A 27759-nucleotide genomic window follows, 5' to 3' on the forward strand; every position below is an offset into this window, starting at 1 on the left:
CGTTAATCTTGGCAGGCGTTTCTAAGAGGTAATTTGAAGCCGTCGCCGGCTTTAATTATTTTAACTCAGGACTCGTCAATCTTAGCAGGCGTTTCTAAGTTTGAAGCCGTCGCCGGCTTCTCGAATTAAAACCGTAATCACAAATAAGGCGGTCAAACGTGCGTGATGACACGCTCGAAGCTCCCGAGAGAAACAACGTGCCTCGCACGTGATTCCCAGCGGAGAGCGAGGCCGCTCCTCCTCTATTCTCCTCTGGGGTTCGACACTTCGATCGATCGTTCCCAAGTCTAAACTCTTTATCCACCGCAGAGATTTTGCCGGAGAAATCCCAAGATGATGTCCCCAAAGCCGCCCAATTCCGACTCCAGAGCTGCTCGTTCCACCGCCATCAGGTTTCGATCTCATCATCCCATTTCGCTTTCTATCCTAACTTTGATCTGAACTTTGAACTGTTCCGTTTTTCTAATCGGACCTAAAATGGAAATATTATATGTAAGATGTCGTAATTATGCGGATTAATGAGAGGTAGATAAGAGATAAACATCGCAGAAGCGGGGAAGTGTGTTAAGTCTAGTTAGTGCTACATTTGTTTCTGAGATGGTATTTGACTTCGACTTCTCTGTTTGGTACAGTAGATTTCTTTTATTCATTTTTTCCCCTTTTTGGTTTCCTTTAATTGGGAAAGATCTATAATTTTGAGGTGCTTTCCTCATCTTATATGATTGGTGTGCTTCTTGGTGAGCTGGGTATATCTAAGGATAAACTGTGTGATAGTTTAAAGGTGTTAGGATTGTTGTGCATAAGCAGTAGTATACTATGTCGTTATAGGCTTAGGTCATATTTGATGCTTCTGCATTCCAATCCTTTATTTTCAGTTAAGATTGCATGGTTATTACTTGGAAAAATAGATTTTTGATCTCACTCTCTGCTTACAGAATAAACTATGAAGCGTGGACACTGCATTGAGACCATTAATAGTGTTTTTAGAAAGATTAATGAGGCATTTGAAAGTTGGCATTTCTTCAATTCTTGTCTTTGGAGAGTATTGGAAGAGGAAGAATCAATTCCTTACACTATAGAAATCCATAAATTGCTACGATTTCCTGATGCAGATACTACTGGATCTTGATTGATGTCCCGTTTTTTATTGACCTATGTGGCTACTATATTTGACAGTAATTTGACTGCCTTGCTGAAGTGTTTCCTGTTCTTCTCTCTTTTCATCTTGTTTCAAGAATAATTCTATGTTGTTTGGATTTACTTGCAGAGACTTGTATTACCTCATCAACTTTGTTTGAATTGTAGTTTTATTGTGTTGCTGTTGTTTATGCCACAATACTAGAACTGTTTGTCCATTGCATCTTTCTACTACCAAATTCTACACTTGTATATCTTTGGTGGAAATTACTAACTCACCGTTGCCATCAGCTTATCTTGTATGATCAATTTTCGGCAGGCATACTCCATTGCAAATAATACATGTTCTAGGCAACTTCCTGCGGATATGGTCTGTTTACTCCTTGTATCATTACCTATCTCAAAAAGGAGACTCCGTTATAGCTTTTATTTTTAGTTGCTTGGTTCCAGCTTCTATCATATTCCTCGTCCTACAGAAACCTTGGAAAGGGAGGCCTTTGCCGAACTCACAGGTTAGTTGTGGCTCCTTTTTTTTTTCCTTTTTCTACTTATATGAAAAATATATGCCTTAATTTTAATTGTAATGACATACTGAGACATCATCTTTCAGGTTGCACCTACAGTTATTAATGGAGGAATAATGGCATTATACTACATATTATGGGGAAAAGGCCTTATATCATGTGGACCACTTGTGTAGGTGTTCTTACGCAATCCGGCAAAAGTCTGAAAACCTTTTTGTTGCAATATGTGCATGTGTTCAATTGTTATCTTATTAATAATCTTAAAGTTTGTATACATTATCGCTGCTTTTGAATTGATATACATAGTAAGAATGTTATGAAAAAAAGATATTTGATTTTTATGATTGATACTTCCTTGCATAGTATATGCTACTCAGATCACAATATGTAGGAAATTACTTTTCTCTTTGCTTTCCTTTGCTGCACATACATAACTAAATTGCGGTTTACTCTGTCTATTGAGGCTTTAGTGCTCTTCTGGCGGAGTATGCAGGTGCTGTTCTTGGAGTTCTATCTGCAGCATTGTATGGACGCAGAGCTAACATTTGGAAAAAGGCAAGTTAGTCCTCTACTTATGAATGAGCCTTCTAAGGTTCAATCTTCAGCAAGAGTGAGATGACTGAATGACATGCTGCAACTGTACTCTTACATGCCTAAAGTGGTTTATGTGGCACAGCTTTGTGAATGTGGTTTCACCTCAGTTTAATTGTTTTATAACTCTATTTAATACCACTGCTGACCTTATTTCTAGAGATTCATGCATTAAATATGATTGTCTTTTAAAATTTTGTACAGATATAATTTTCACTTTGAAGATACCTGTTATTTAGGGAAATCCAAAAGAAAGATTTTCTTTGCTTGAGAAGAATTAGCATCCTGTATCTTTTCCAATTGTCTGTACTCTCTCCTTTTCGCCTCTTAACTTATTTGAAGCAAATGTTGGAAGGTGATAAAGATAGTGAATGGATGTGTGGATTATAAACTCTCAAGATAATATTTTGTTAATTCTGATATTTAACAGGTTGGTGGACTCATTGCAATGGTGGCATCATATTATTTCTTATTGAACGGGTGGACGGCAAGAACATATTCACCATTCTGTATCCAAAAAGTTAAACTTCAAATAATTTTATCACAAAATTTTGCACCGTGAGTGTGTCAAACTGCAAACTATTCTTGTTTACTTGTTCATAAACCGTATTTCATGATTCTGTACGACATCCTGTAACAGTTTAAAAAGGATGAAAAGTACCTTAACTTGATATAGATAGCTTTGGAGGAGAACCAGTAGTGCAGGCAAAGCAGGCTTTAGGAATGAAAGAAATGGCGTTGCCCATCTCTGCAGGAATCTTATCAGCTCTGAGAAGAGTAATAGCAAGACGTGTCTCACTCAGGGTACTGTTTTTCTCTGCAAGACTTTTCTTCAAATGAAGACCATATGTTTTCCAATTTTCTACTTATTTTGTATGGGAGCCTATATAGGAGATATCTGGTTGGTAGCTATTAATTAGTACCTGTTACTTTCAGAATCAGCTTAAAAGGCGACTTCATGCAATATCGGTTGCTGCAGCTACATGCTTTCTTTTTCCTGTTGCGATGTGGGATACGATCCTAGTAAGTCTAGTCAAGGATATTTTTATGTGGAACCATATTTATTGCAAATGTAGGCATGGTTGCAAGGTCCAATCTTTGGGCTTCTCCATTGTGGCTACAACGGTTTGTATTGGATTAATTGCAGGGATCGACATCTGATAGCATCATTAAGTTGCAACTTCCAAGTTGGGCATATATGAGTACAATTTTCTTTGGGATTGTCTTGATATTCTATATTGACAATGTCGCCGAGGAAAGGTAATTACTCCCAGGCTATCTGCTTGTACCACAATTTCAGCTCCAAAGGTTGTGATAACAAAAATAACGAAAAATTGATCCACTAAATAAGCTTTTATTTGTTCGCACACTAATCCTTTTACGTCATCTGAGCTCCCCATTCTGTGGTATTGCTATTGCTTAACTATGTAATTTAGAGTTTGATATATACGTAGAGCTTTTAACTTATGTGACCTTCACTTTGCTTGCAGATTGCATCTCGTTTTCTCTTCCCCCAGGCATTTAATGGTTTCAGGAGGATGCATCATTCTTATGGAGATATTCTACCAGATGGATTTCTCCCTGCTAGGGTTTCTCTTTTGTTCTGTGATTTTGGGATTTGGTATGTCTCATTTCTCCTTGGTCCCTATTAGTGCTTTCAGATTGCTCAAAGATATGTTCAAGGGCCCCTTCAGTTTTGTGAGAAGGAAAAATAAGATAAAGGGATTTATACAAGGATTAGACCAGTTCATATTCCTTATATTCTACCACCATATGGTTGGAGAGTGTGACAGGATAGTATAATCATTAATTGGGATAAGTTATTTTGATGGTGAAATACTATTAATGCCCTTGATTGGAAAGGACAAAAGAGAAGTAGAGGCCATAAAAAACTTTTGGGCTTATCTTGTTTCTTGTCACATGAAGTTATCCTTATCCCATCCCAAAGTTGGGATAAGAAAGTCGTGATAAATTCCAACAATTTGACCAACTGTGTCTTGAGTGTTGAGATTAGAGCGTCTCTGTGATTTTTTTTATTTTAAAAATGTCTTCTGGTCAGGATAGAATCCTCTGAATGTGACAACACAATTCCATATAGATCCATTCAGAACTGAAATCTGTCATTTGATCTTATCTCTATGCTTATATGTATATATAGTAGTTGGATGGATGGGATGGATGGGATGGATGGATGATTGATGTGTTATCAATGCTCATGGCTCTTTCATTTCCATGATGTGTCCTTGCCTGTGTGATGCTTACACTTGACAGCAAGCATGTGTACTTGACTATGTTCCGTGTATGTCTGAAGAGTGTGCCTGTAGTTTTGTTATCAACTATCAAGTGATTTATCTAAACATGCATTTCGTAGATGTTTCACATTTCATTGTTCTTATAAATTTGGTTCGTATATTTCCTTGAATCTTCTATTAATATCTCGTGTATATATTAGGTATTTTTCAAGCAACTTCCATAGAGCGTACAAAAAGAGGTCCTTTAGAACCTCAAGAAATATCAGATGGGACATTTCAGACCGAGCTGCCAATGTCTCCACTCCCAAGCTGATGCATGTAAATTTACTAAGACTCTCTTACAGATATTTTGTTTTTATAATATATATAGTACAAACTTGTATTCCTGATTTTTATTGACAAAATAGGCATCGGATTTTAATTATTTAAAGATGAACTTTCCCAAGTTGAACCTTATTAGTCATCCTGTTTATGATTCTCTACTAGATTGTTGCGTTATTATACACCCAATGATAACCAATCAGCTGTGATTAATGGACTAAGCCTATGAAGAAGAGTGACTCCACAATTGCAGAAATAAAGATTTGTATGTTGCACATGTAGCATCATGCAGTAGTTCTAAAACAGTAATATCAATACTTGGACATTGATGTTTTTGCTAACCTGACATGAGCCAGATATTGAATAATGGATAACCAGTGAAAGATTGAGATGGAGTTTGAAAACCAAATAAGATGGTTTGCTCGAATTCACGATATATTCATAGAACCTGAAATTTGCTTCAGGATGAGCTATGATGGGTACGATGTAGAGGCAAAGTTTATGTGAGATTGGTTTCAGTCTTGCAGCTTAAGGATTAATCTTTGTGTCATCTAAATGTGATCTTAAACCATATATGATGTGAAGAATCTTTTTTGCTACAACTCTGGATAGATTCTGGCTTTAATCTCAAAAATAACTTCCAATGGTTATTCTGAAGCCAAAATGTTAGGGCATAGAAATCGGAAGTCTGACGATTAAAATATAAAGCCAATTAACAAGAAATCTATACATGGTATAAGTGCATAGTGAACTGTAACATGGAATAAAGAATTTAGAAGGCAATTATGATCCAAAGAGTTGATTAATGTTCATCCTGGTCAGATGGAGAAACAACAAGGAAGTTAATGGAAGCTATAAGAAGCGAAATTGATGTTAGATAGCTGGGTTCACTTTGTTACAAGAAGCTACAATGTTGAAGCCTAACATCTTCATTGCTGTATTACTCCACAGAAAAAGAAATTACTACAGAACTTTCTTCTCAATGTGTTCTTAGTGGAGCAAGGGAGACAACTTTCCTATCCAAATCTTTCCTGAGTTAAGAGTATGAAAAAATTATCTATATTTTCCTTCCTGCACTTTTTTCTCTTATCTCTCTCTCTCTTATAGATGTCATTATCTGTGAAACTTTTATAAAGGATGTCCAAGTGCTTGCTTTACCTAGAGAAAATATTTCCCGAAACTAAATTTGACTACAAAAGCTTGTTCTGAAGATGAATGCTAGTGAAACTATAGTATCTTCCTCAAATTTTAAATTAAAGCCACAAACTTGTTGGAAACCATCTTTTTCAGTTGGCTTTTGCTCTCAGCTTTCTTGGTCGTCCTGATCCACAACCATTCTTATAATGATAGAGGACATTGTTGTTCTCAATTGAAGTGCAATTTGAAATAGAATTTGATATACAGTTTCTGTCTAGGAGTTATGAAAAACTATGAAGATTGTTTTCATTTTATTGGCAGATCTGCTCTCGTAGCACACACAGAGAATGTAATATCACTAGTAGGGTTTGAAAAACTTCTATAATGATAAGTTTTTTTTTTTTAAACTTCTAGTTAACACGATGACATGGAGATTTACATCACTAGTTACAACCAAATGAGTCATTCCATTTGTATTTCTCGTTTGTCTTTCCGTTGATTTTAGGAGATGGATAGTTTCTTCTATGTTCATGCAGTTAATTTACTTTGCCAATAATCAGTCTTTCACATTGTATTGCAGCAACTGGATATGTGGCATGTAACCTTTGCACAAGGTCTGCATATCCGAGCATGCAAAAATGCAAAGCAGACATTCTTTCTACAGGAGGTCATCTTATTTTTATATGTATCATTTGGATCTTGATTGTTTCAGAATTTCCATATTTTTAGAAATATGTCAGCATCAGCTCCATCTGTGCCCAACAACTAACCCATACAAATTTGAGATTGTACAGAGAGCATGTTTCTCCGTGTCCCCCTAACAGATGTATTGTTCTTCTGTTGTTGAAAAATATTGCCATTTTTCACAGGCTGAGAGGCTTCTTATTTCCGAGCACTTACAGAGATTCATTACAGCTACTTTACATAACGGGAAGTTAATACTGTGCAAATTAATTCAACTAAGGTACCACTTTTCAGTTACACTAATTTCTTAAATTATGGAGTTACTCTGTATCACTTGCATGCACTAAATTTCTTCGATTTATAACTGGAAATCTGAGATTAGAACTAAGAACTTTATAATTTGTTTATAAATTCTCAACAAAAGAAAAAAAAAACTTTGTAATTTATTTGTAGATACATTCATTCAAATAATTCCCTGACTTAATAATTCTTGGCGAATGTATTTGTAGTTTTCATGGTAATAATAGCTAGCCGCAGCCTGAGAGCTCATGCCTCCTCTTGGGCTAATCATTTTGCTCACACGCCTTAACCTTGGGTTCTGTGTTTTACCGTGGTTCCAACGCAGCTTGTGCGCGATGACTCCATTTCTTCTTGAGCGTGCCATTGCATCTTTCTCTCTCTTTCTCTTTCTCATGCCACTTGCTATACGAGGAATATATCAAAATGGGAGCAGCGTCGATGTGCTGCAACTATTTTTCTTTAGATTCTTTTCTCTAACTAACCTGATATATATCATTCATATAATATATATATATATATATAGACAGAGAGAGAGAGAGAGAGGTGGAAGTGATAGGAGAGATAGGGACCATAGAAAAGATTTCCTTTTATGCGCTGTAACTATCGGTTGTTTTAGATAAATTAGATTATTTCGTTAAATGCGGACAAATAAGAAGGTCAACGAGGGAAAGAGAAGGAAATAGTTTGTATATATGCTCAGCAACTCAATTAGTTCATTTATTTTAATTGCTAACAAATGAGAGAGAAGAGACCGGCATCTATTTTTGTACATTTAAAAGAAGCCAACATGCTTAAGATGATGACATGGAGAGTAATAATATTATATTTAATCGCCACAAGAGTTAGCATAGGCTACGCATCCTAGTTTTATTCTTTGAAGGCTGTCCACTAGGCTCACGCTGTCACGCTCTACCTCCAAATCAAATGCCACTTGTATTATATATAACATATATATATATATATATACATAAACAACTCCAAGCGCAAGCTTATGTCTCCAATTGTAATTAAAGCCACTATTAGTTCTACATCAATATGAGATAAAACAATTGCAATGAGCTAGGAGAGCCTAGTAAACATCTCTCTCAAAATTCTTGTTAATTAAGCATACATATCCACTCGATGCTCATTGCTCAAACACACTGCTCTTTATATCAACAGGAAGCCCAGACGTCTAAGCAACTACATCCAATTGGTGCTCATTAGAGTTTCCTCTCTTTTAATACATTACATTCTATCTACAAAGTGGGGGGACCAACTGACCAAGCCCTCTCTGCCCTCATTAATAAATTAGTGACTTGTCCTCTACCAACCAATTTATTTATATATGCATAAGTTCACTAAAAATACAAGTGCCCTAACCTCAACTAGAAAGAAGATTGTTAGATACCTAATTTAGTCGTCTCCTAGTTTGTTATTGTTTAAGCTACAGAGTATATTAAAAGGAATCATCTATAAAACAAATGAATGAGGAATTCATATAATAAAAAAATCATAGGAGTGTGTTGGATATACTCTAATCAAATTTGTACCCACACTAGATCATAAGAATAATATTAATGTAAATCTCGAATCAGGGTAGATGCACAATTGAATTTAAATTAGACATGCTAGAATCATCCACTAAGAAACAAAAGAGTTTTTTGGAAATATAGATCGCACAATCTTGAATTAAATAGGTTAGAATAAGAATACATACAACAACAAGAACCAATCTTGTACGTAGTATTTGACAAGCTATTAACTACAGTTCTAGATCAGAAAATATAGCTAATTTCCTTTACGCTCTATAGCTAATGATAAGGCATCATCCTCATCTTAAAGACATGAAATGATGAAAATGATGGCAAGCATAGTACACACACTAGTAACCTTAATGCAATCAGGCGTCCTACATGTTTCTCCTATGTCCCTTCCTTTCCTTATGTATCATCACATTGAGCACCCACAAATGGAACAAAGAGACGGACCTTGCGGCGCCGACTATGTAATCCGAAAACGGATCAAAGAATTATTAGTGATAGGTCTAGAAAACCCACATGCATATGATCAAGAAAACTTTAGTGAATGCAGGTGAAACAAACATTGGTGCGAGGAAATTAATGTGAGGCGCATGTGGTTGGGGGCCGACCGCGTGGAGCCGAAGTGGGCAATTTGCCCACTGTCTGTGAAGACAATTACAGATGTTGTAGTTGTGCGCAGAGTGAGCCCAGAATGGCTTTCGGCTGTGTTTTGCCTCCCCACCGCCCTTTCCCTTGTACGGTAGACAACCCCCTCGGGTGGTGGGGCTTGATCCCAAGGCACACTCGAGATGGCACCCCAAAGAGGCCAACCTCTCATCCACATTTCAACAAACAGGTAGAAGGAATTACTGTTATCTGGTTAACCCATATTTAATTATTCTTATGCGCATTTCTACAAACACCTAGAAGTCGTAATTACCTCGTTAACAGACTTGACTGCTTTGGGAAGAGAATATAATACAAGTCCAACATTAATAATTTAATGAAAGACTAATGGCACGCCTGAGTGAGAAAGAAATTACACAGACAAGACCGGGTTCTCTTCTTGGAAACTCCCCACTATATAAACGCCCCCATGCGACCCAAATAGAGAGATACAAAGAGAAGAAGAAAGAAGAAACAGAGAGAGATAGAGAGAGTTATAGAGAACTTACTAATTTTTGGACCTTGCATTGGTGAATGAATAGGTTCGTCTTTGTCCATCCATCTATCCATTCTTGTACTCTTCTTCTCCTACTGCTCGATTCCTATAGGAAAAATTTAGATTTTTTTAAAAAGAGGATATAATTTTTGTGTACTAGTCTATATGATAACCTCACTATTCTCGCGAGTACCTCAATTCTACGGCCTCCGCATTCGGACGCCGGCCATGGTGGTCGTCTCTCCCAATACCCGCCATTACCTTCACCACCACCAGCAACAACCACAACAAGTGAGGTGTTATAGTAATAGTAGCAAGATGAAGAAGGAGAGCATAGTGGTGATCGTTGGGGCGACGGGGACGGGGAAGTCGAAGCTCTCGATCGACGTGGCGACGCGGTTCTCCGGCGAGGTGGTGAACTCCGATAAGATCCAGCTCTACGCGGGCCTCGACATCACCACCAACAAGCTCCCCATCCCCGACCGCCGCGGCGTCCCCCACCACCTCCTCGGCGACTTCGACCCCCCCGCCGGCGAGATAACCCCCGCGGCTTTCCGCTCCCTCGCTGCCGCGTCGATCGCCGGGATCTCCTCCCGCCGCCGCGTCCCGGTCGTCGCCGGGGGGTCCAACTCGCTCCTGCAAGCCCTCGTGGCGGGGAGCTCGTACAGGTGCTGCTTCCTGTGGGTGGAGGTGGAGGAAGTGTTATTGGGGGAGTATTTGGACATGCGCGTGGACGAGATGGTGGAGGCGGGGATGGTATCCGAGCTTGAAAAGTACTTCATGAGCAACAACGAGGAGGAGATGAGGCGGCACGTGGGATTGAGGAAGGCGATCGGGGTGGAGGAGTTTGGGAAGTACTTTGGGAAGTTACTTGGGTTCGAGGAGGCGGTGGCGATGGTGAAGGAGAAGACGAGGTGGCTGGCGGAGAAGCAGGTGGGAAAGATAAGGAGGACGGGGTGGGAGATGAGGAGGGTGGACGCCACGTCGGCGGTGAGGGCGAGGGTGTACGGCGAAGGGAAGAGGAAGGAGACGGAGGCGTGGGAGAGAGATGTGGCGGGTCCCGCGTTCGAGGCCGTAGAGGAGTTCTTGAGAGTGGAAGAGGAGGAGGAGGAAGAAGAAGAAGAAGAAGAAGAAGAGGCGGTGGTAGTTAGAGATCAGCGGCGATTTCGACGCCAGAAAGAATCACTGCTGCTATCCTTATTTGCTGCGAGTCAGTTAGGAGTGTGACATTGCAGCAGCGGGTTTCTTTTCGGCTGCGAAGTCGGCGGCGATCTCCGACCACCACCGCCTTCTTCTTCCAATCCCTCCTCCTCCCCCCCACCCCCACCCCCACCCGCTGGCAACAACTCGGCCTCGAACGGCAGGCGGGTCCGGTTCGAACCCAATTGATCACGCCTATTGGATGACTTTAATCGTACCCGCTCAAAATTCTAATTCCCGCGTTTGCGAACGGATCACCTGACCTGAATATGCATGAGTCGGCTCGCACTGAACCGGATCTGTTTATATATCTATCTGGATTCACCTTTTCTTCTAACTACTTTTGCTGCTGTTTTCTTTCTTTTTTTCTGAGGATAAGTACTTTTCCTTTCAGTTTCAGAGAACTAATGAGAGAAATGAGGGAATTGAGTAAAAGGTTTGGAGCTTTTGTGCTGCCTTTTATTTCCCCTTTGTATCTAAGAGAGCAAAAAGAATCTTTAGACAATTAAGTGATTGCACTAATAACATTTTCCTATGGGTTTAATTAGTCTATAGCTTACCAACTCTTAAATTAGTATAAACTATTAATTTAGTGACTAAATGTCGAAATGGGCTGTGTGATAAAAAGCCACCTTGAAATTGAGCTATATATATATATATATAGGGGGTATAATCAAATCCACCAAGGTCAAGTAAACAATTTTCACTTCCATTTAATTAGTGTTCCTTAATTATGATCCCACTCAACACTATTTATTTCATCAATTCCCCAGAATATATATATATAATATAATATAATATAATATAAGATATATGCAAAGTTCTCTTCCTACGTACAAAGAAAATGTTTGGGATATTTATTCCACGAGACCATACAACAGAGTCCCAATTAAAACACAAAGAATGCCCATTTATTCTTCTTACAAACCTTAATAATAATAATAATAAGAGCACAAACAACAAACTAGTAAGAGCATCCATAGTACGTAGGCATACGTCTCTCATCAAACAGTAGGGTAAGATGAATCCAATGCAATGCCACACAGCCCATCCTTTGAACGTATGTCCTTCTTCATCAGTATGTAACCTTTGTTTCCCCAACCCAATCCCCAAGAATTCCTCAGTATCCAATACTTAGTCCCAGTGGAATCCTTCCCATATCCAACAGCAACAACACCGTGATTTAGCTCGGTGCCGCACGGCCCGTCGAAGACACCGCTCGAGTAGAACTGGAAATCAAAGCCGCCGGCGTCGATCGACACTGACACCGGTTGAAACGCCACCGCCTTCATGAGGGCCTTCTCGCTTCTGGGAGGCACGTTCTGGTAGCCGGAGATGGACGCTGCCAGGTGCCGGAGCTTCGCTTTGTTGCATCGGCCATCCACGCCTCGGTACGGGTAGTCGGCATTGGTGGTGATGCCTTTGTTGGACTTGATGAACTTGAAGGCTTCCTGCATGTATCCACCATTGCATCCTTCGTTCTTACCTTTTGTGTCACAGTCTACTAGTACTTGTTCGGATAGCGATAGCAGCTTCCGTTTCTTGATCTTTGTTATTCCTTCCACCGCAGCCACCGCAGAAAATGCCCAGCAAGATCCTGCATATATATATATATATATATGTAGATATACCAAGTAATTATTGAGATGTCGATCAAGTAGATGGGTTGATAACTAGTTTCTATCGTAGAAATGTGCTTTTCTCGATCAGCATCAAAGTTTGCTACATCGCTGCATCGAATTCTTCCAACATATTTGGCTTCATTTCTACGATGGAAACTAGAGATTGATTCTTTGTACTTACCACAGTGGCCTTGGTCTTTGATACGATTCACCGCACCTTTGGATCTCCAGTCAATACTAGAAGGCAACCCGGTCACGTTCTCGTACATGAACGGCGTAACCGGGCTCGCCTTCTTCGGATCTTTAAACCCGACGTGGGTCGCCATGAACTCCTCGTTCGTCATATCGGCGAACCTGTTCACGCTAAGCTTGTAGCTTCTTCTATTTGCAGCTTCTATGTAGTGCACATTCTTCTTGAACACCTCAAATCTCTGCTGCTTCTCCTCGGAACTCGTGTAAGCCTTCCCGTACTCTGCTATCCATTTCTCGTACCTTGCCGCCATTTCGTCGTCGGAGTTGGCACCGGAGACCAGTGGCGAAGCCGACAACCTGAAAACGAGGAAGAAAAGAAGTGCAAAATGGAACGACAATGAAGAAGCCATAGTACAACACACAATTCTCTATATGAGAAGGTGAGATGAAATCTTCTGTATATGTGAAACTAACCTTGTATGCTTCTATTTATATACAGATCTCAAGCTTACTAGGTCTCAAACTAGTGGCGAAGGGAGATAATTAACGTGATTTTCTTGACCGCGTAGAGATTATAACACGTTTTGTACGTCACACAGAACAAGTATTCCTACTACATTGAATATATCTATATAACTTCATTTTGTTCATCTGGTATTGGCTTCCAAAGGTACAACTAGTTGACGTATAAAGAACTCCTGTCAATAAGTTGATTTTTAATTTTGGTTGACTTTAAGACGATAATATACAATTCTACTTGTGATTGGGTCCTCCTTCCTTCAGACCATCGTCAAAACAAGGGCAAACAAATATGGTTGGCAAAGTTTTCGATCGTGTAAGCTATTACTTCTTAAACAACGGGGAGTTTTTGTGTTTACCGCGCATTAATTTAATTATAAGAGTTGTTTTTCGTTTGCCACACCTTAAATTATAAGTTTATTATAGTGGAACTATTCATATTCATATATAATAATATATAATGGTTTAATTAGTTTTGTCGTGGGAAAACGTTCACGTATTCGTACTTAGATTTTCTTGCATCAGCACGATAAATAATTAAATCAACTCGGTAAGAACTAGGGGTGTAATCCAGCGGAGATAGTCGAGCTCTGTTCAAACTTGGCTTAATATTAATTTCCAGCCTAAGCCAAAGGATTAAGTTTAAATTAATTGATTAATTTTAATTTTAGCCTAGCTTAAGCTCAACACGAGTCCGAGCCTATTTCGAGTGTTTGATAAATAAATTCAAACCTGTTTTAAATTAAGCTTGAACTAAGTTTATTGAATCAAATTTCAGTTCAATCTAAATCAAACTTGAATTGAATTGTGGTTGACACTTTGTAAAAATCAAATCAAATATGTAACCAAATTAAATCTTATTTACTATATATAAAAATTCAATTCAGCTTATTTATTATTTATAAATATGTATAAATGAGTCTTATAGACTCTAGTCTTATCAAGTTAGGTTTGTGCTTAAGCTCAGATTGAGCGTTTCTTCAGTGCCATAGAATTAATTGTTTATCAATCAGTTTAATAAAAATCTAACGGTTAAGATCTTTAATAGTATAATAAGAATGAAAGATATTTTTTAACAATTATATTATCTTAATATTTTATCAAGTAAAAGACATATATATCATTAACTGAGAGTAATGTATATATATCAACATAAGGGTATTGATGTCTTTTATAATTAACTTGATGGGAATTTAATTACATTTTATCTTTTTGATTATTTTTGATTATTTACATATATCTCCCATTAGTTTAAGATTGATTTAAATTAAATTTTAATAGATAGAGATAGAGAATTATATTTAAATTGAAGTTTATCTCCAAATAAGTAAATTTAAATTATTTAATATTAAATGATATCTTCTATAATTAAGACATAATTATATTTAAGAGAGAAATCTTAACGGAAGAAGAAAAAAAATATGTCGAGCGCTTCTTTCATACCGTAAAGTTAATTGTTTATTAATTAGTTTGATGAAGATTTAATGGTTAAGATCTTCAAGGTATAATAAGAAAATTAAGAAGTTAGGCATATGTAATTAAATCTTCTTAACTAATATACTATTTTTCTTATGTAATGTGGTTTTGAAATCGTTACTGATTTTAGTCTATTATAGTCGTTGGATTAAGATTTTAATTTTTAAAGGTGCATTGAAGTATTTGCCTAATTTAATTGAACAAATATTTCCTCACACTTAACGATTATTATTATATACTTTAACGGAGACAGTTTACAATATATATGTATAAAAAGGGCTATCAAAATAATAATCGAGCTGACTTGAGCTTAGCTCGAAAATGAGTTAAACTAAACTTTATCTTCAAAATAGGCTTCCAGCATAGCTTGGTTATGGGTCTGCTCAATCAAGTAGACTCAATGAGGTTCAATATAATTATAATATATACAATGTGAATAATATTTTTTATATTATACTATATTTTTATTATATTCTAAAATTTACTTTAAATGTTATGTATTTTAGTCTTGTAAAGCTTAGTTATTTTAAGTTTGATTCAAGCCTAAATTAAACCTAATTTGATTCAAGCTTTATTGGGCTTGAAATTTAGTTTAAATTGATTAAAGCTTGAAATTATTTATTGATCGACTCGTTCAAGCTCGAGTTTAAAATTAACTTGAATTAAAATTATTTGAGTTTAAACTTAACCATAAATCTAAGCTTGAAATTATTTTCAACTCTGCTCCATCGGCTATGCTCCATCGATTACACCCCGTGAATTCTGAAACATTAACAGTGTCGATGTGCTATTCTAGTTTACTTTAGCTGCGATAACTAATTAAGGGAGAGATGGAATAGTTTTTTAATGTAATGCAACTAGCTAGGGAATGCCTAATATGAATAATTTTTTGTTCAAGGGCCCATGCAATATAAAAGCTTTAATATGTACCACTGTTCATCTACTGGAGAGCTGAACAAGGTTTATTTCATGAATACCAAAGAAATTAAAGAGACGCATATTTCTCTTCTTCCAAACCCAAAACTGTGGGATATCATTTATTCCTTGAGCTCACATAACAGAATCTCAAACTAAAAATACGAATTTATTCTTCTTCCAAACCCTAATAATAATAGAACAAATTAACTACAACCTAACAAGAGCATCCAATACTAATCCATACTACCTACGTATACTTTTCTTAGCAAATAGTAGGGTAAGATGCATCCAACGCAATGCCACATATCCCATCCTTTGAACTGATGTCCTTCTTCATCAGAATATAACCGTTGTCACCCCACTCCTCTCCCCATGAGTTCCTCACTATCCAATACTTAGTCCCGGTGGAATCCTCCCCGTATCCGACGGCAACAACGCCGTGATCTAGCTCGGTGCCGCACGGGCCGTCGAACACGCCGCTCGAGTAGAACTGGAAGTCGAAGCCGCTGGCGTCGATCGAGACTGACACCGGCTGAAACGCCACCGCCTTCATGAGGGCCTTCTCGCTTCTGTGTGGCACGTTCTGGTAGCCGGCGATGGACGCCGCCCGGTGGCGGAGCTTGGCGTTGTTGCATTGGCCATCCACGGCCTGGTACGGGTAGTCGGCTTCGGTGGTGATGTCTTTGTTGGATTTGATGAACTTGAAAGCGTCCTGCATGAATCCTCCATTGCATCCTTCGTTTTCACCTTTTATGTCGCAATCCACTAGTTCTTGCTCGGATAGCGACAGCAGCTTCCCTTTCTTGATCTTTGTTATTCCCTCAACCGCCGCCACCGCGGAAAAAGCCCAGCAAGATCCTGCATATATGTCAAAGTATATATTGAACAAGTATCTGCACATCTACTTGATCGTTATCGTATGATCGAGCCTTTCTTTCTCTAATATTCTAATATTATCGAATCCTTGATCTTTGATAGGATTGATTCTTTGTACTTACCACAGTCGCCTTGGTCTTTGATAGGATTCACCGCACCTTTGGATCTCCAGTCAATACTGGAAGGCAACCCGGTCGCGTCCTCGTACATGAACGGCGTGGCCTTTCTAGCCTCCCGTGGACCTTTAAACCCGCCGTGAGTCGCCATGAACTCCTCGTTCGTCATGTCGGCGAATCTATTCACTGTAAGGTTGTAGCTGCGTCCGTTTGCAGCTTCTATGTAGTCGACATTCTTCTTGAACACCTCAAATCTCCTCCGTCTCTCCTCGGAAGTCCTGTACGCCTTCCCGTACTTTGCCATCCAGTTCTTGTACCTCGCCGCCATTCTTTTGTCGGAGATTCCGCCGGCGAGCGATGGAGACCCGAAGACGAGGAAGAAAAGAAGCGCAAAATGGAATAGTAGTGAAGAAGCCATAGGAGAGTACTAGAGGAAATCTCTTTGTGTATGTGAAGTGAAGCTCTTGGACGAGTAAAGCAGGTAGCGAAGGAACTAATCATTCCACATTTATAGATGACGGAGGATAAGATACAGAGGGTTGGGTAACATAATTCTGTTCGTCTGTTATCGTTAATTAAGGAGTTTTGTTATCACCGTGATAAAGTTACACGTAACACGGTACAATTTGACTAGATTACAGATAAAGTTTTCTCTTTACATTATTTATAAAATAGAGTTCTCAATCTATATAGAAACGCTATCTCAATCTCCTTCCCTAGATATCAGGCAATTAACTTGGTGCATGAGGAATTGAATAATAACAATGTCAACGTACTGCAGCTATGATAGTTTAGTTTAGCTTGGCTAATTAACTAATAAGAGAGAGAGAGAGAGAGAGAGAGGGAGAGAGAGAATGAGAGAAAATGGAGGCAAAAGAAACAGTAGGAATTCCAAAGAAAAAGAGTACATATCTCTCTCTTATTGCAAACACAACTTTGGGCTAGCTATTATTCCACAAGGAGTAGAAGCTGCCCCATTTATTCTTCTCATCACAAATTACCTTTAATAATAATAACAATTAAAAGAAGAAGGTACTGGGAATATGACATCCAACAATAAGGCAAATCTGGTACCAGAAGAACAAGCAAACCTTCATAGCATACGTATATGTACGTATATCAAACAGTAGGGTAAGATGCATACGTTGCAATGGCACACAGTCCCTTCTTTGAACGTACGTCCTTCTTCATCAGTATATAGCCATTGTCACCCCACCCCACTCCCCACGAGTTCCTCACTATCCAATAATTAGGCCCCGTGGAGTTTTTCCCATATCCAACAACAACGACGGCGTGATTTGTCTTGGTACCGCACGGCCCGTCGAACACGCCACTCTTGTAGAACTGGAAGTCTGAGCCACGGGCGTCGATGCTGACCGACACCGGTTGAGCCGCCGCCGCCTTCATTAGGTATTTTTCTCTTCTCGGCCACACGATACGATAGCGAGCGATGGACGCCGCCCGATGGGCTAACTTAGTTCGGTTGCACGGGCCTTGCACGGCTTGGTACGGGTAGTCGGATTCGGTGGTGATGCCTTTGTTGGATCTGATGAACTTGAAGGCCTCCTGCTTGTTTCCTCCCTGGCATCCGTGATTTTTACCTCTTGTGTCGCAGTCCACGAGTTCTTGCTCGGAGAGCGACAGCAGCTTCCCTTTCTTGATCTGTATTATTCCTTCGACCGCCGCCACCGCCGAAAATGCCCAACAAGATCCTACGTTACCGTACGCATGCAAAGTACGTACACGTACAGCATCATTTGTTTCTATTGCTATGATGGTAGTAATTAATTAACTAGAGATTAGTTCTTTCTCTACTTACCACAGCGACCTTGGTCTTTGATAGGATTTACCGCACCCTTAGCTCTCCAATCAATACTAGAGGGCACTCGGCTGACGTTCGCGTGCACGGGCGCCGTCGTTGGAGTTGTCCCCCTCTTCGGGTCTTCAAACCCGGAGCCGGCGTGAGACGCCATGAACTCCTCGTTCGTCAGGTCGGCGAATTGATTCACGCTAAGGCTGTATCCGCGTCTGTATCCGCGATTTGCGGCATCGATGTAGTACACGTTCTTCTTGAACACCTCAAATCTTCGCTGTTGCTCCTCGGCTGTCGTGTACGACTTCCCGTACTGCGCCATCCATCTCTCGTACCTCTCCGCAATTTCTTCGTCGGAGGTGACCGACGGCCAGGCCGACAACAAGCAAACGGCGAAGAGGAGTGTGACGTGGAGCAATGATGAACAAGCCATATATATATATATATATATAGTACAATACGCTGCACTACTCTATATGAGAAAGTGTAGATGAAATCTTTGGTACCTGTGAAACTAAGCTTGTATGCTTCTACTTATATACATGTCTCAAGCTTAATTACTAGGTCTGAAACTGCTGCCCAAGAGAGGAAATTAATTAATTAAGTTAAGGTGGTGCCCCTCAACGTTATGAATTTTTCCTTCTTTAGACAACCAAATCTTTTAGTAGTAGTCCACGTCGAATTATATATTCTGAATTAATTAATTGAAGCTGACTAGATCTCGAAATTATCTGTAAATCACTCATTAGGAATTAACAATATTATTCATTTCTGTGGGTCGTTTTGAAACCATATAATATCATCAACTAATTTTCGCTTTATTGTACAGCACGGAATGAGTTTGTTGCAGGGAAAATATGGTAGTCGTATATAATAATTTTAATTATTTGAGCTCTTGTTTCCTTTTCCTACTCTTGGGATGGTTCAGAATTAGGATAAGATCATCCAGACTTAGCCAAAAGGATGAAATATCCCGTGAAATTATTAGTCACGTATTCTAATTTTAGTTCATATGAATTGAGTAACTAAATAACATTACATTGTTATTATCTTGAATATAAATTATATCATCTTGCATTTTATAATAAAACTTAAAAAGAAATTTCTGCAAATAACTGGCATAACAGACAGGGACATCTTTATAACAATTAAATAAACAACTGAAGAAAATTGGTGCTTCCGGTTCCTTTCTGACTAAGATACAGCATAACAGACAGGGAGGGTAATCTAAAAATGCAAGTAATTACATCTCATTCTGATCATTGATATAAAGATGGCAGCTAGTTTGAATTAATCCCCCGAGATGGACAGCATACAGAGAAGGATGAATATTGCAGGCAAGAGCGAGAACCTTCAGACGATGAACCAGCTTGTGGGAATAGAAACCAGCACCAGAAAAATCGAGTTCTCGTATAAGCGAACAAAACATTGATTAACCTGTGCATTAAGAAAAGGTATCCAGTGTTATTTTGATAAGCAAATTATTGAATTATGATATAAGGTTTTCATCATTTCTCTAGAAATGAAAATAAATAAAAAGAAATTGAGAAGGAACGACTGAGAAATACACCAGAAGCATGCCGTACTTACACAGCAGTAGAAAATGGCACATTAATAGAGAACCTTTTTATTGTAAGCATTCTAAAACAACATATCGAACCAGAGTTTGAGCATAGAAAGTGTTCAAATGAGACCAGTGATAGTAAGTGTAATCTAACTCATGTCTTCAGCAGCCAGTCCTAGCGTGGATAGAGGAAGATTACTTTACTAGCTTGACAGCTAGCATAAAACTTGTCAAGAAATCTATGAGAAGACGTCCATATTAAATTTTCCTTACATCAATCGAATGAGGGAAGGAAACAATTCATATATCTGACCCTAAACATTTCGGAACTAAAGGCTTCTTTCTTGTTGTTACTTGGCCTACCTTTGCTCCATGCAGCTCACATGGTTAGCTGCATCAGCTCAAAGTAAATTTTGTTAGTCTTTACTACCATCCTTTATTATTTCTTTTATGTATAGAATGGAAACAACACAGACAAACCTGATCTACTATAGCTGCACTTTCCAATGTTAAATGGACAAAAAGACTCTTATGAAAACTTTGGTGCACTAGGGAGATGATTATGCATCAAAGTTTCTCTTCGCCAGAAGGCCTCCAACAAAAGGTTTCTAATCATCTTCTATTGATACAAACGTGTTACATTTCCAGTAAAGATCTTCTATGCAATACAAATGTGTTATATCTCCAGTTTTCAGCTCTACTTCAAGAGCTATCAGTCAGTTGTAACCTAAGCTTTGGAAAGCATTGTTGTAATTGTGAGGGAAGTCTGATCTTTTGCTTGAATCCTATAGGCAACTAAAAAAGCTTCACTAAAAAGTTCTTCCCCATCTGCAGATCACCTGAGGCACATCGTAATCTGAGACAGCTCCAAGGATGAATTCGCGAACATCAACCAGCTATTTAGCTAAAATCAACCCTCCAGATATTGGTGCCTAGATACTGATGACTTCTAAAGTTACAACTTCCATCCCAGTTATCTTTCTTCTAAAATCTTCGAAGAATCCAAAAAAGAAATCAGATTGGATGAGGCAATCCTAGATTACAAGTTCACAGAAAACCAACTACTAGGAATGATTCAGATATATGCAATAAATTGAAATAATAAGTGATATCATATCCTGGTCTGAACATTCATAAATGAAAAATAAATGTGGAAATGAACATGCTTCCATGTTTATCAAACTTTGTGCAAGACTAATTTCAAGTAGAACAGAAAAGAAAAAGGGGAACAAGTCGTAGTACCTTTGCACTGGGTGAAGAATGCATCCTCTTTGGGATGCTCGCCAATGATGCCCAGCTATTCATATCATTTTCTAGGAAGGCTTTACAAAAATTCTGAATATGCATCACCATTGTAGTCATAGCTACCACTCATCATCATCAGTATTGGCATCAACATCATCATCAGAATCGTCGTTGTCATCAACATCATCCTTCAACCCAGAAAAAGCCTCATCATCTCCAATCCAAATGTATATGTAAAAACAATTTAAATTATTGAAACACATGCAAAGATCACCCAAGAATGATTACCTGACTGCCTGAGGTAGATGTACTGAGTGAGTTCTCTTGTGAATATTCTGTCCCTCCATCCTCTCCTGAGATACCCTGTGGTTGGTTCAAGATATCATTCGAGCAATTAGTCACTTAGAGCCAGAAAAGAATATAACAAAATTGTGGATTAAGAGTGATAAATTTTAAAACAAAAGATGAGAACTCTTGGATAACATGCTCCCAGCTTGTGCAAAAGATAATGCAGCAATGTGGGAAATGCTACCAGTAACTCCTAAACCATGAAGACTAATAACAGCTGTATGAATCTAAAAGCAACTCAACAGGACACCACACTACCGCAGCAGGGGGTTGACCTTCAAAGGAAGTTCAGGGCATCACTCAAACCCATAAGCAGTAAGCCCATGCACTACCATCAATTTATAGAAATCTGTCTTTATCTTTATATCCTACATCCAGATAAAATCAGTCTACGAAAGGAGATTAAATCTACACTGGCCTAAAGAAACTCAGACAGCTCCTGCTCGTCAACAAGGAAATTAAGCTAGGAGCGCACACATTGGTTGTCATTAATCTGGCAAGCCAAATGAAAAAGGAAGGTCAAGTTAAATTGGATATAGTAAATATTCAGTTCAATGTAGTTGAAATTGAAACATTGACTATTACAAAACTATCATATAATTGGCATACTACATCCATGTCTAACGATCTAACTCCAAAACAAAATTCTGGGATATACATTGCCACTGTCTTCGTCTCAACTTTATTGCCCTTTACCTGTTTGATTGTCTGTCCTACATTGTAACATAATAACTCTATTAGTATCCTACTTGCTACCTTTTAAGTAATTATGAGTGTTAGTTGGACCCATCTATCATTAATTACTGTAAAGCCCAATAATGGTCACAAGAACTAATATCTAGTCAAGTATGTTGCATGTTCCATCAGAACATTCAGTTCGAGTAAAATTTCAACTACTGAACAAATAAAATCAAAATAAAGATTCAGTAACAAACAGGCATAAATGATGGAAGAATTAGAGTTACGGACTGTAACATAGCTGAAAGCGAAAAACTTATGATATATGTCAGAACCAATCAGAAACCGGTCTATCAACCAAATAGACAGAGAATGCCATCAAACTTCCTACTGTTGTAACATTCAATTTGGATACTTACCAAATCAAGTTCCATCTGTCCTATTTTTCTTTCCAGTTCCATTATGTGCTGACTAAGGGCCTGCATAAGTCATCAAAGTTTAACTTACAGCTAAGAATATAGGAACTATTAGTTATAAATTATAAGGATCTTTGGAAGAAATTGTTCCTAGGATACGTGATCCAAGCACAAGTACCATAGGAGTAATATTGGAATACCAACCTCATGGCGTTGCATTGCAACTGCACGTTTTAATGCCTTAGCCTTAGTTAGAAGATTTCTGGGCCTCATGTTGATGGGTCTCTTGTAATTTTTTCCACGGTAATAAATAAGTGCAAAACCTTTGGGAACTCTTTCGATTGCAACTAATATCCCGCCACTCTCATATTCCAATAACCGTGCTGTGTCCTCAACAAATGAGAGTGTCTTCTGCTTTGAGATGAGTTTCACCAGTTCTCTATGTTTCCAATGCAAGTGCATGTTCTCAATGACACCGTCAAAAACACCACGAATCCCTAAAACCAAATTGAGATAAATAATTAGCCTATAGGATGGAAATCTCTGTAAAATGCAATAGATACTTACCAAGAGGCAAATATGCTTTCATTCGCAAACCAATCCTCCGGAAAACAGATCGCTCCTCATCAGTTATCATTTCTTGGTCATCAGATGGATTGACAGGCACCATGGATGCTTCAATTTTAGAAAGCAATCTCTCAGCTCTCTTTTTTTTTGCCTGGGCCTGCAAAATATAGAGGCAAGCGAGCAACATGAGTAAATAACAAATGCATCTTAGCGGGAGAACAATATCATATCACAGTGAAAGTTGAGAGAAAAAGAAACAAAACAATAGCTGAAAGCCTGAAACAACATAAACAGAGTAAAGTACCTAGGACAGGGTAGGACTGGAAAATGGAACAACTGAAATTTATAAGGATTTTTGAAATCTTATCTCCACAAAAAAATAAAAGTTCCTTTCTGAGTTGTGCCACATTCTGCTAGGAAATACTAGTTAACCAGGCATAAAGGATAAGTGGCTTACAATTGAAAATTTATGTTCAATTTTCTTGAATAATTTGGCCTTTTCAGATCTGGATGCTTCTTCTTTCATTTTTTCTTGCTCTTCCTTGGTTATATTTCTTCCCCATCGCGCCTGAGCCTCCTGAAATTCAGCTAAAGTGCCTGCAAGGGCATGCCCATTGAATTTTTTTGCAGAAGATTCCTCAACTGTTATGTTTCTTGTTTTCTCTTCTATATTCTGAATATCGTCAGTTAATTCCTGCCTTTCAGCCAGAGCAGCAGCCACAGATGTTGGAAGGAAGTCTTTCCCACGATAAATAACAATGTAATATTTGTTTCGGAGAAGCAATATTCCTCCTGTGAGGTTCTGAATAAAGTAAACCAATTTAATGACAATCTGCCTTGAAATGTGGATTCAGAAATTTTACTGACAATTTGGCTTTCCAATTCTTTTTAGTAAAATAACTTGCACAATATAATGCAGAAACAAGTATACAATAAAGCTAAATAAAGATAATTTCAGCCATGGAGTATGAATTGCCATGCCAGCTTGGATCTGGCGTGGACAGCGAGTACATGTCAACAAAGTATCCAGATGGTACAGGAGGCACATCCATGATATTCCCCGTATCAATTGATAGAGTAATTTTTAACTGTTGAGTGGTATATGAGCTCAGGTATTACTTCTAATTTCTAAAGTCAAAAGCAAATGAAATTAAGTTTGGTGAGAAGTAAAATGCCCAAACAGGTGAAATTAGGTAAGTCAAGTGTGGACATGTATAGTTTATTATTCCTAATGTCATTTTCTAATGCTACATATATTTGTGATTAGCTTCTCATACTAATCATCTTCTAATGCCACATCTATTTGTGATTAGCTTCTCATATTAATCGTCTTCTAATGCCACATCTGTTTGTGATTGGTTCTCATACTCATCATCTTCTAATGCTACATCTGTTTGTGATTAGATTCTCATAGTTGTTATCTTCTAATGTTATATATGTGTGTGCAAGCATATGTTCCTTCCTCAATCTTTAAGCAGCAACCAATGCACTTTGCACTCAGTAGCAAATACACGAGAACCTTGGTATGTTTGTTCGTAGAAGGTTGATTTACCTAATCTCAAGCCAAATAAAATATCTGGCAAATTTACATGGTACAGTAGATACAGTTTGAAATAAACCCAACCAACTCCAGAAATCTGACAGCTTGACTTAGTAAATCTGTAAAGGAATGATCCTTTGGTAAGGAAAAGTTATGTAGAAACAAAGCTATTTTTGTTAAGTCCAAACGTAAGGTAATACTTGTGAAAAGTTAACAATTAATTCTGAAATAGCTTATTGTAATTTTTAACATCTGCTAAATGATGCTAACCAACAGACCGAATTTCAATAGAGCATTGTAGCATATCAAAGGTCAGGAAATACTGAAGAAATCAGAAATGCAAACCTTAAGTTCTTCAGCCATCAGCTTATTATTTGTATTCTGAATCCCACGTTTGACAGCTATTTTCACTACTAAACTCTTTTCCCAAAGCTTAAGAATAGCAGCTGCCAAGCCTTGATGGTGTCTATTTCTTCCTTCACACCAAAAAGGAACTGTCTTAGTAAAGCAGGAGCTAAAAAGGAGAAGAATGATATGGGGTTGAATAAAAAATAAAGCAGTACCAAGAGCAAAATGAGAAGGAAGAGCTCTCGCCAACTTTCGCAAATTAGTCATCTCTGCATTAGTAAGCCTTGGTCGCATTCCAGTAGGAAGAACTCTAAATGGTGTTTTATAGCCAGGAATAGTTTGGGGCAGCAAGTCAGCATCTACGGGTAAAATACCAGTTCCCCACCAATCAACGAAACGAGGACCCAACTCATCAAGCATCCTATTATATTCAACTTCTTCCTCTGTCATGCTTTCAGCAGACTCAAGGCTCAATTTAGATACCTTGGCCTTTTCAGCAGTTGACACCGTCACCTGATTATCATCTTCATCCATCTTAGCTGCACCTGAGACATCTGGAATAAATAAGGTATCACCTTCATGTGATATATTTCTGGAAGTGGATTTGACTTCTAAAGATTGAGATCTGGAAGGGCGTTTGTAATTAGTCCCTCGATAAACTACCATAACACTTCCTGATCTCCATATAACCAATCCTCCAGTCCGACGCTGATCAGCAAAGAAAGTACCTAGTAAGCAATCTCATACATATATACATATATACATACATACACACATTCATACATATATGATTATAAGTTCAATGCTTTATATAGATAAATGGATAAACATATACAGATATATTAGAGAGTGAGAGTGAGTTGGATTAGAGGCAGCTCAAAGTTTCAGAAATTGTACAGAAATGCAAAGGCTCATGGACAAACATATAATGACGTTGTTGATATTAGGAGTTTCAACATCCTTTTATGTCTAAAAAATATTCCTCGACAACACTTGCAAAATGTGACTCACTTCAATTAGGACATGCTTGTACATAACGCAGTAATATTTCAAGATAAAAAATAAAAAAAATCATCACATTACTTCATTTCCACCAGTGATAAGGAGAACTGCACACAAAACCTCTTGCCAACACCATGTTTTTGCTATTTGTCTTTTTGAATTCTAACTATTAAGGTTACATCTTCAATATGGCATTCAATTTCTTGTTATTTCAAGTTAAATTTCAACTGCATTCCAATTACTAAGTCTTCAATTGGCAACTTCAGTAAATTTAACGCGAGAATAGAATGAAAATTGATCATTGCCAACCTCGACAAGCTCATGTGCAGTCTTCATATCATGGGCGAGGTCCTCGTGGAACTTGAGCCGCACGAGTTCCGACTTCCTCCAAACGTCATGTATCTTCTCTGTCAATGCCTGCGTGACCCCGGCCTTAGCCACTGTAATCCTCTCCCTCAGCGTCATCCCTAGCCGCCGCAACCTCCTCAATTCCTCGTCCTCGATCGTCAGCTCCGCCAAAGTCGGCGCCTTTAACCGCCTCCTCTTTAACTCCTTTCCCTCCTCCCCACCCCGCGCCATTTCTTCCCTCTCCCAGGGAAGTACCGTCGGATCAAAATTCGACGGTAGCTGGTCGGGGCGGTTCCAGCTGCGTTCCAGCAATTCCCCGAGCTTCTCGTTTCCACCCAACGGCAACTCCTCCTCTGCCTCATCTTCCTCGTCGAGGCCGAGATTGCGGAGGCGGTGGACGATCCTCTCGATGGATCCGGCGGCGGAGGGAGAACTCTTCTCCGGAGGCGGCGGCGGCGGAGGATCGGGAGGAGACCACTTCTGGAGCCAGGGAGAAGAAGGGGAACGAGAGCCGCGAGGGGGAGGGGGAATTCTTGGGTCAGATTTAGTGTTTCTGTCAGTGATGCGGACGGAGGAAGACGAGGACGAGGAAGAAGAGGAGGCGGAGGAGGAGAAAAGGAGGCCGAAGCGGAAGCGGATAAGGGAGAGAGAAGGGCGGGGGCAGAGCGGGAGGTGGTGGTGGTGGTGGAAAGGGAGCTCGGAGAGCTTGGCGGTAGTGAACGCCATATGTTTGAGGTTTTGCCGACGAGAAGCTATGCGGATAAGGTGTGCCATCACACGGAGGCTCGGTGTGTGTGATATTTTCTTACACACGATTGTCTACATTTCGGGTTGCAGGTATCTCATGCAACTAGGATACATGGCATTCTTCGAAGCCCATGGGCTATAGACTTGAAAATGGGCCGAAAAATCCTTTGGGTAACATTAAAAACCTCAGTATATTTTTTTTTTACTATGAAAGAAAGAGGATATTTCAATACAAATTAGAATATAGTGAAAAAAAAAATTATAATCAAACAATATATATAGATATATAATAAATCTTAAAAAGAATCCATAGTAATAGATATATGAAAAGGAGATATTCTCCAAATTGAGCTCCAAATTTATTATCACTCCTTCTCCGCTCTCTTTTGTTTATCAGACTATTTATTATATTTTTACACGTACATTCAACGAATTATCCTAACATTCAAATTTTTCATAAAAAAAAACCTTTAAATTTATTGCCATATATATATGCAAATCCTATGCAATGATAGAAGGGACTCCAATCCAAAGATTAGGTTAAGTTTTATAGAATAAATATCAGTTGTTCCCTATGAACTTAAGCTTAGAAGGATCGATTTTAAACTTGGACA

At 38.6% G+C, this 27759-nt stretch overlaps 6 protein-coding genes across 8 annotated transcripts; 2 read left to right on the top strand and 4 right to left on the bottom strand.

Moving 5' to 3' along the window:
- Positions 1–160: 160 nt before the first annotated feature.
- Positions 161–6828, top strand: LOC140789724 (uncharacterized). 3 transcript variants are annotated; one of them, XR_012109242.1, is made up of 12 exons: positions 171–392; positions 1457–1649; positions 1748–1833; positions 2132–2216; positions 2683–2761; positions 2929–3056; positions 3189–3275; positions 3400–3512; positions 3743–3873; positions 4705–4822; positions 5648–5867; positions 6543–6828. XR_012109242.1 is itself a non-coding variant. In XM_073139528.1 (11 exons), the coding sequence occupies exons 1-10, from the start codon at positions 334–336 to the stop codon at positions 4815–4817; spliced, it is 1074 nt and encodes a 357-aa protein (XP_072995629.1). In that variant the 5' UTR covers positions 161–333; the 3' UTR covers positions 4818–4822; positions 6543–6828. The 3 variants fall into 3 exon arrangements, 1 of the variants encoding a protein (XP_072995629.1); XR_012109241.1 differs by having other exon boundaries at positions 5777–5867; XM_073139528.1 differs by lacking the exon at positions 5648–5867 and having other exon boundaries at positions 161–392.
- A 2738-nt stretch (positions 6829–9566) lies between these two features.
- LOC140789382 (adenylate isopentenyltransferase-like) lies at positions 9567–11258 on the top strand. Its single transcript, XM_073139057.1, has one exon. It carries the CDS (start codon positions 9776–9778, stop codon positions 10835–10837), a length of 1062 nt encoding a protein of 353 aa, XP_072995158.1. The 5' UTR covers positions 9567–9775; the 3' UTR covers positions 10838–11258.
- A 556-nt stretch (positions 11259–11814) lies between these two features.
- Positions 11815–13034, bottom strand: LOC140788391 (senescence-specific cysteine protease SAG39-like). Its single transcript, XM_073137628.1, has 2 exons — positions 12614–13034; positions 11815–12407 (listed from the first exon to the last, which is right to left on the bottom strand). The coding sequence occupies exons 1-2, from the start codon at positions 13032–13034 to the stop codon at positions 11815–11817; spliced, it is 1014 nt and encodes a 337-aa protein (XP_072993729.1).
- A 2765-nt stretch (positions 13035–15799) lies between these two features.
- Positions 15800–16947, bottom strand: LOC140788393 (senescence-specific cysteine protease SAG39-like). The gene is made up of 2 exons (XM_073137631.1): positions 16536–16947; positions 15800–16395 (listed from the first exon to the last, which is right to left on the bottom strand). Exons 1-2 carry the CDS (start codon positions 16945–16947, stop codon positions 15800–15802), a joined length of 1008 nt encoding a protein of 335 aa, XP_072993732.1.
- Positions 16948–17648: 701 nt separating this feature from the next.
- LOC140788394 (senescence-specific cysteine protease SAG39-like) lies at positions 17649–18775 on the bottom strand. Its single transcript, XM_073137632.1, has 2 exons — positions 18349–18775; positions 17649–18241 (listed from the first exon to the last, which is right to left on the bottom strand). Exons 1-2 carry the CDS (start codon positions 18773–18775, stop codon positions 17649–17651), a joined length of 1020 nt encoding a protein of 339 aa, XP_072993733.1.
- Positions 18776–19458: 683 nt separating this feature from the next.
- Positions 19459–27159, bottom strand: LOC140789492 (CRM-domain containing factor CFM3, chloroplastic/mitochondrial). Its single transcript, XM_073139206.1, has 10 exons — positions 26360–27159; positions 25264–25756; positions 25046–25176; positions 23618–23962; positions 23161–23317; positions 22798–23090; positions 22597–22656; positions 21440–21514; positions 21149–21339; positions 19459–19779 (listed from the first exon to the last, which is right to left on the bottom strand). Exons 1-9 carry the CDS (start codon positions 27122–27124, stop codon positions 21271–21273), a joined length of 2388 nt encoding a protein of 795 aa, XP_072995307.1. The 5' UTR covers positions 27125–27159; the 3' UTR covers positions 19459–19779; positions 21149–21270.
- Positions 27160–27759: the final 600 nt, after the last annotated feature.

Source organism: Typha latifolia, chromosome 5 (genome assembly GCF_019914945.1).
Source record: "Typha latifolia isolate L0001 chromosome 5, TyphaL0001v2, whole genome shotgun sequence".
NCBI lineage: Eukaryota > Viridiplantae > Streptophyta > Magnoliopsida > Poales > Typhaceae > Typha > Typha latifolia.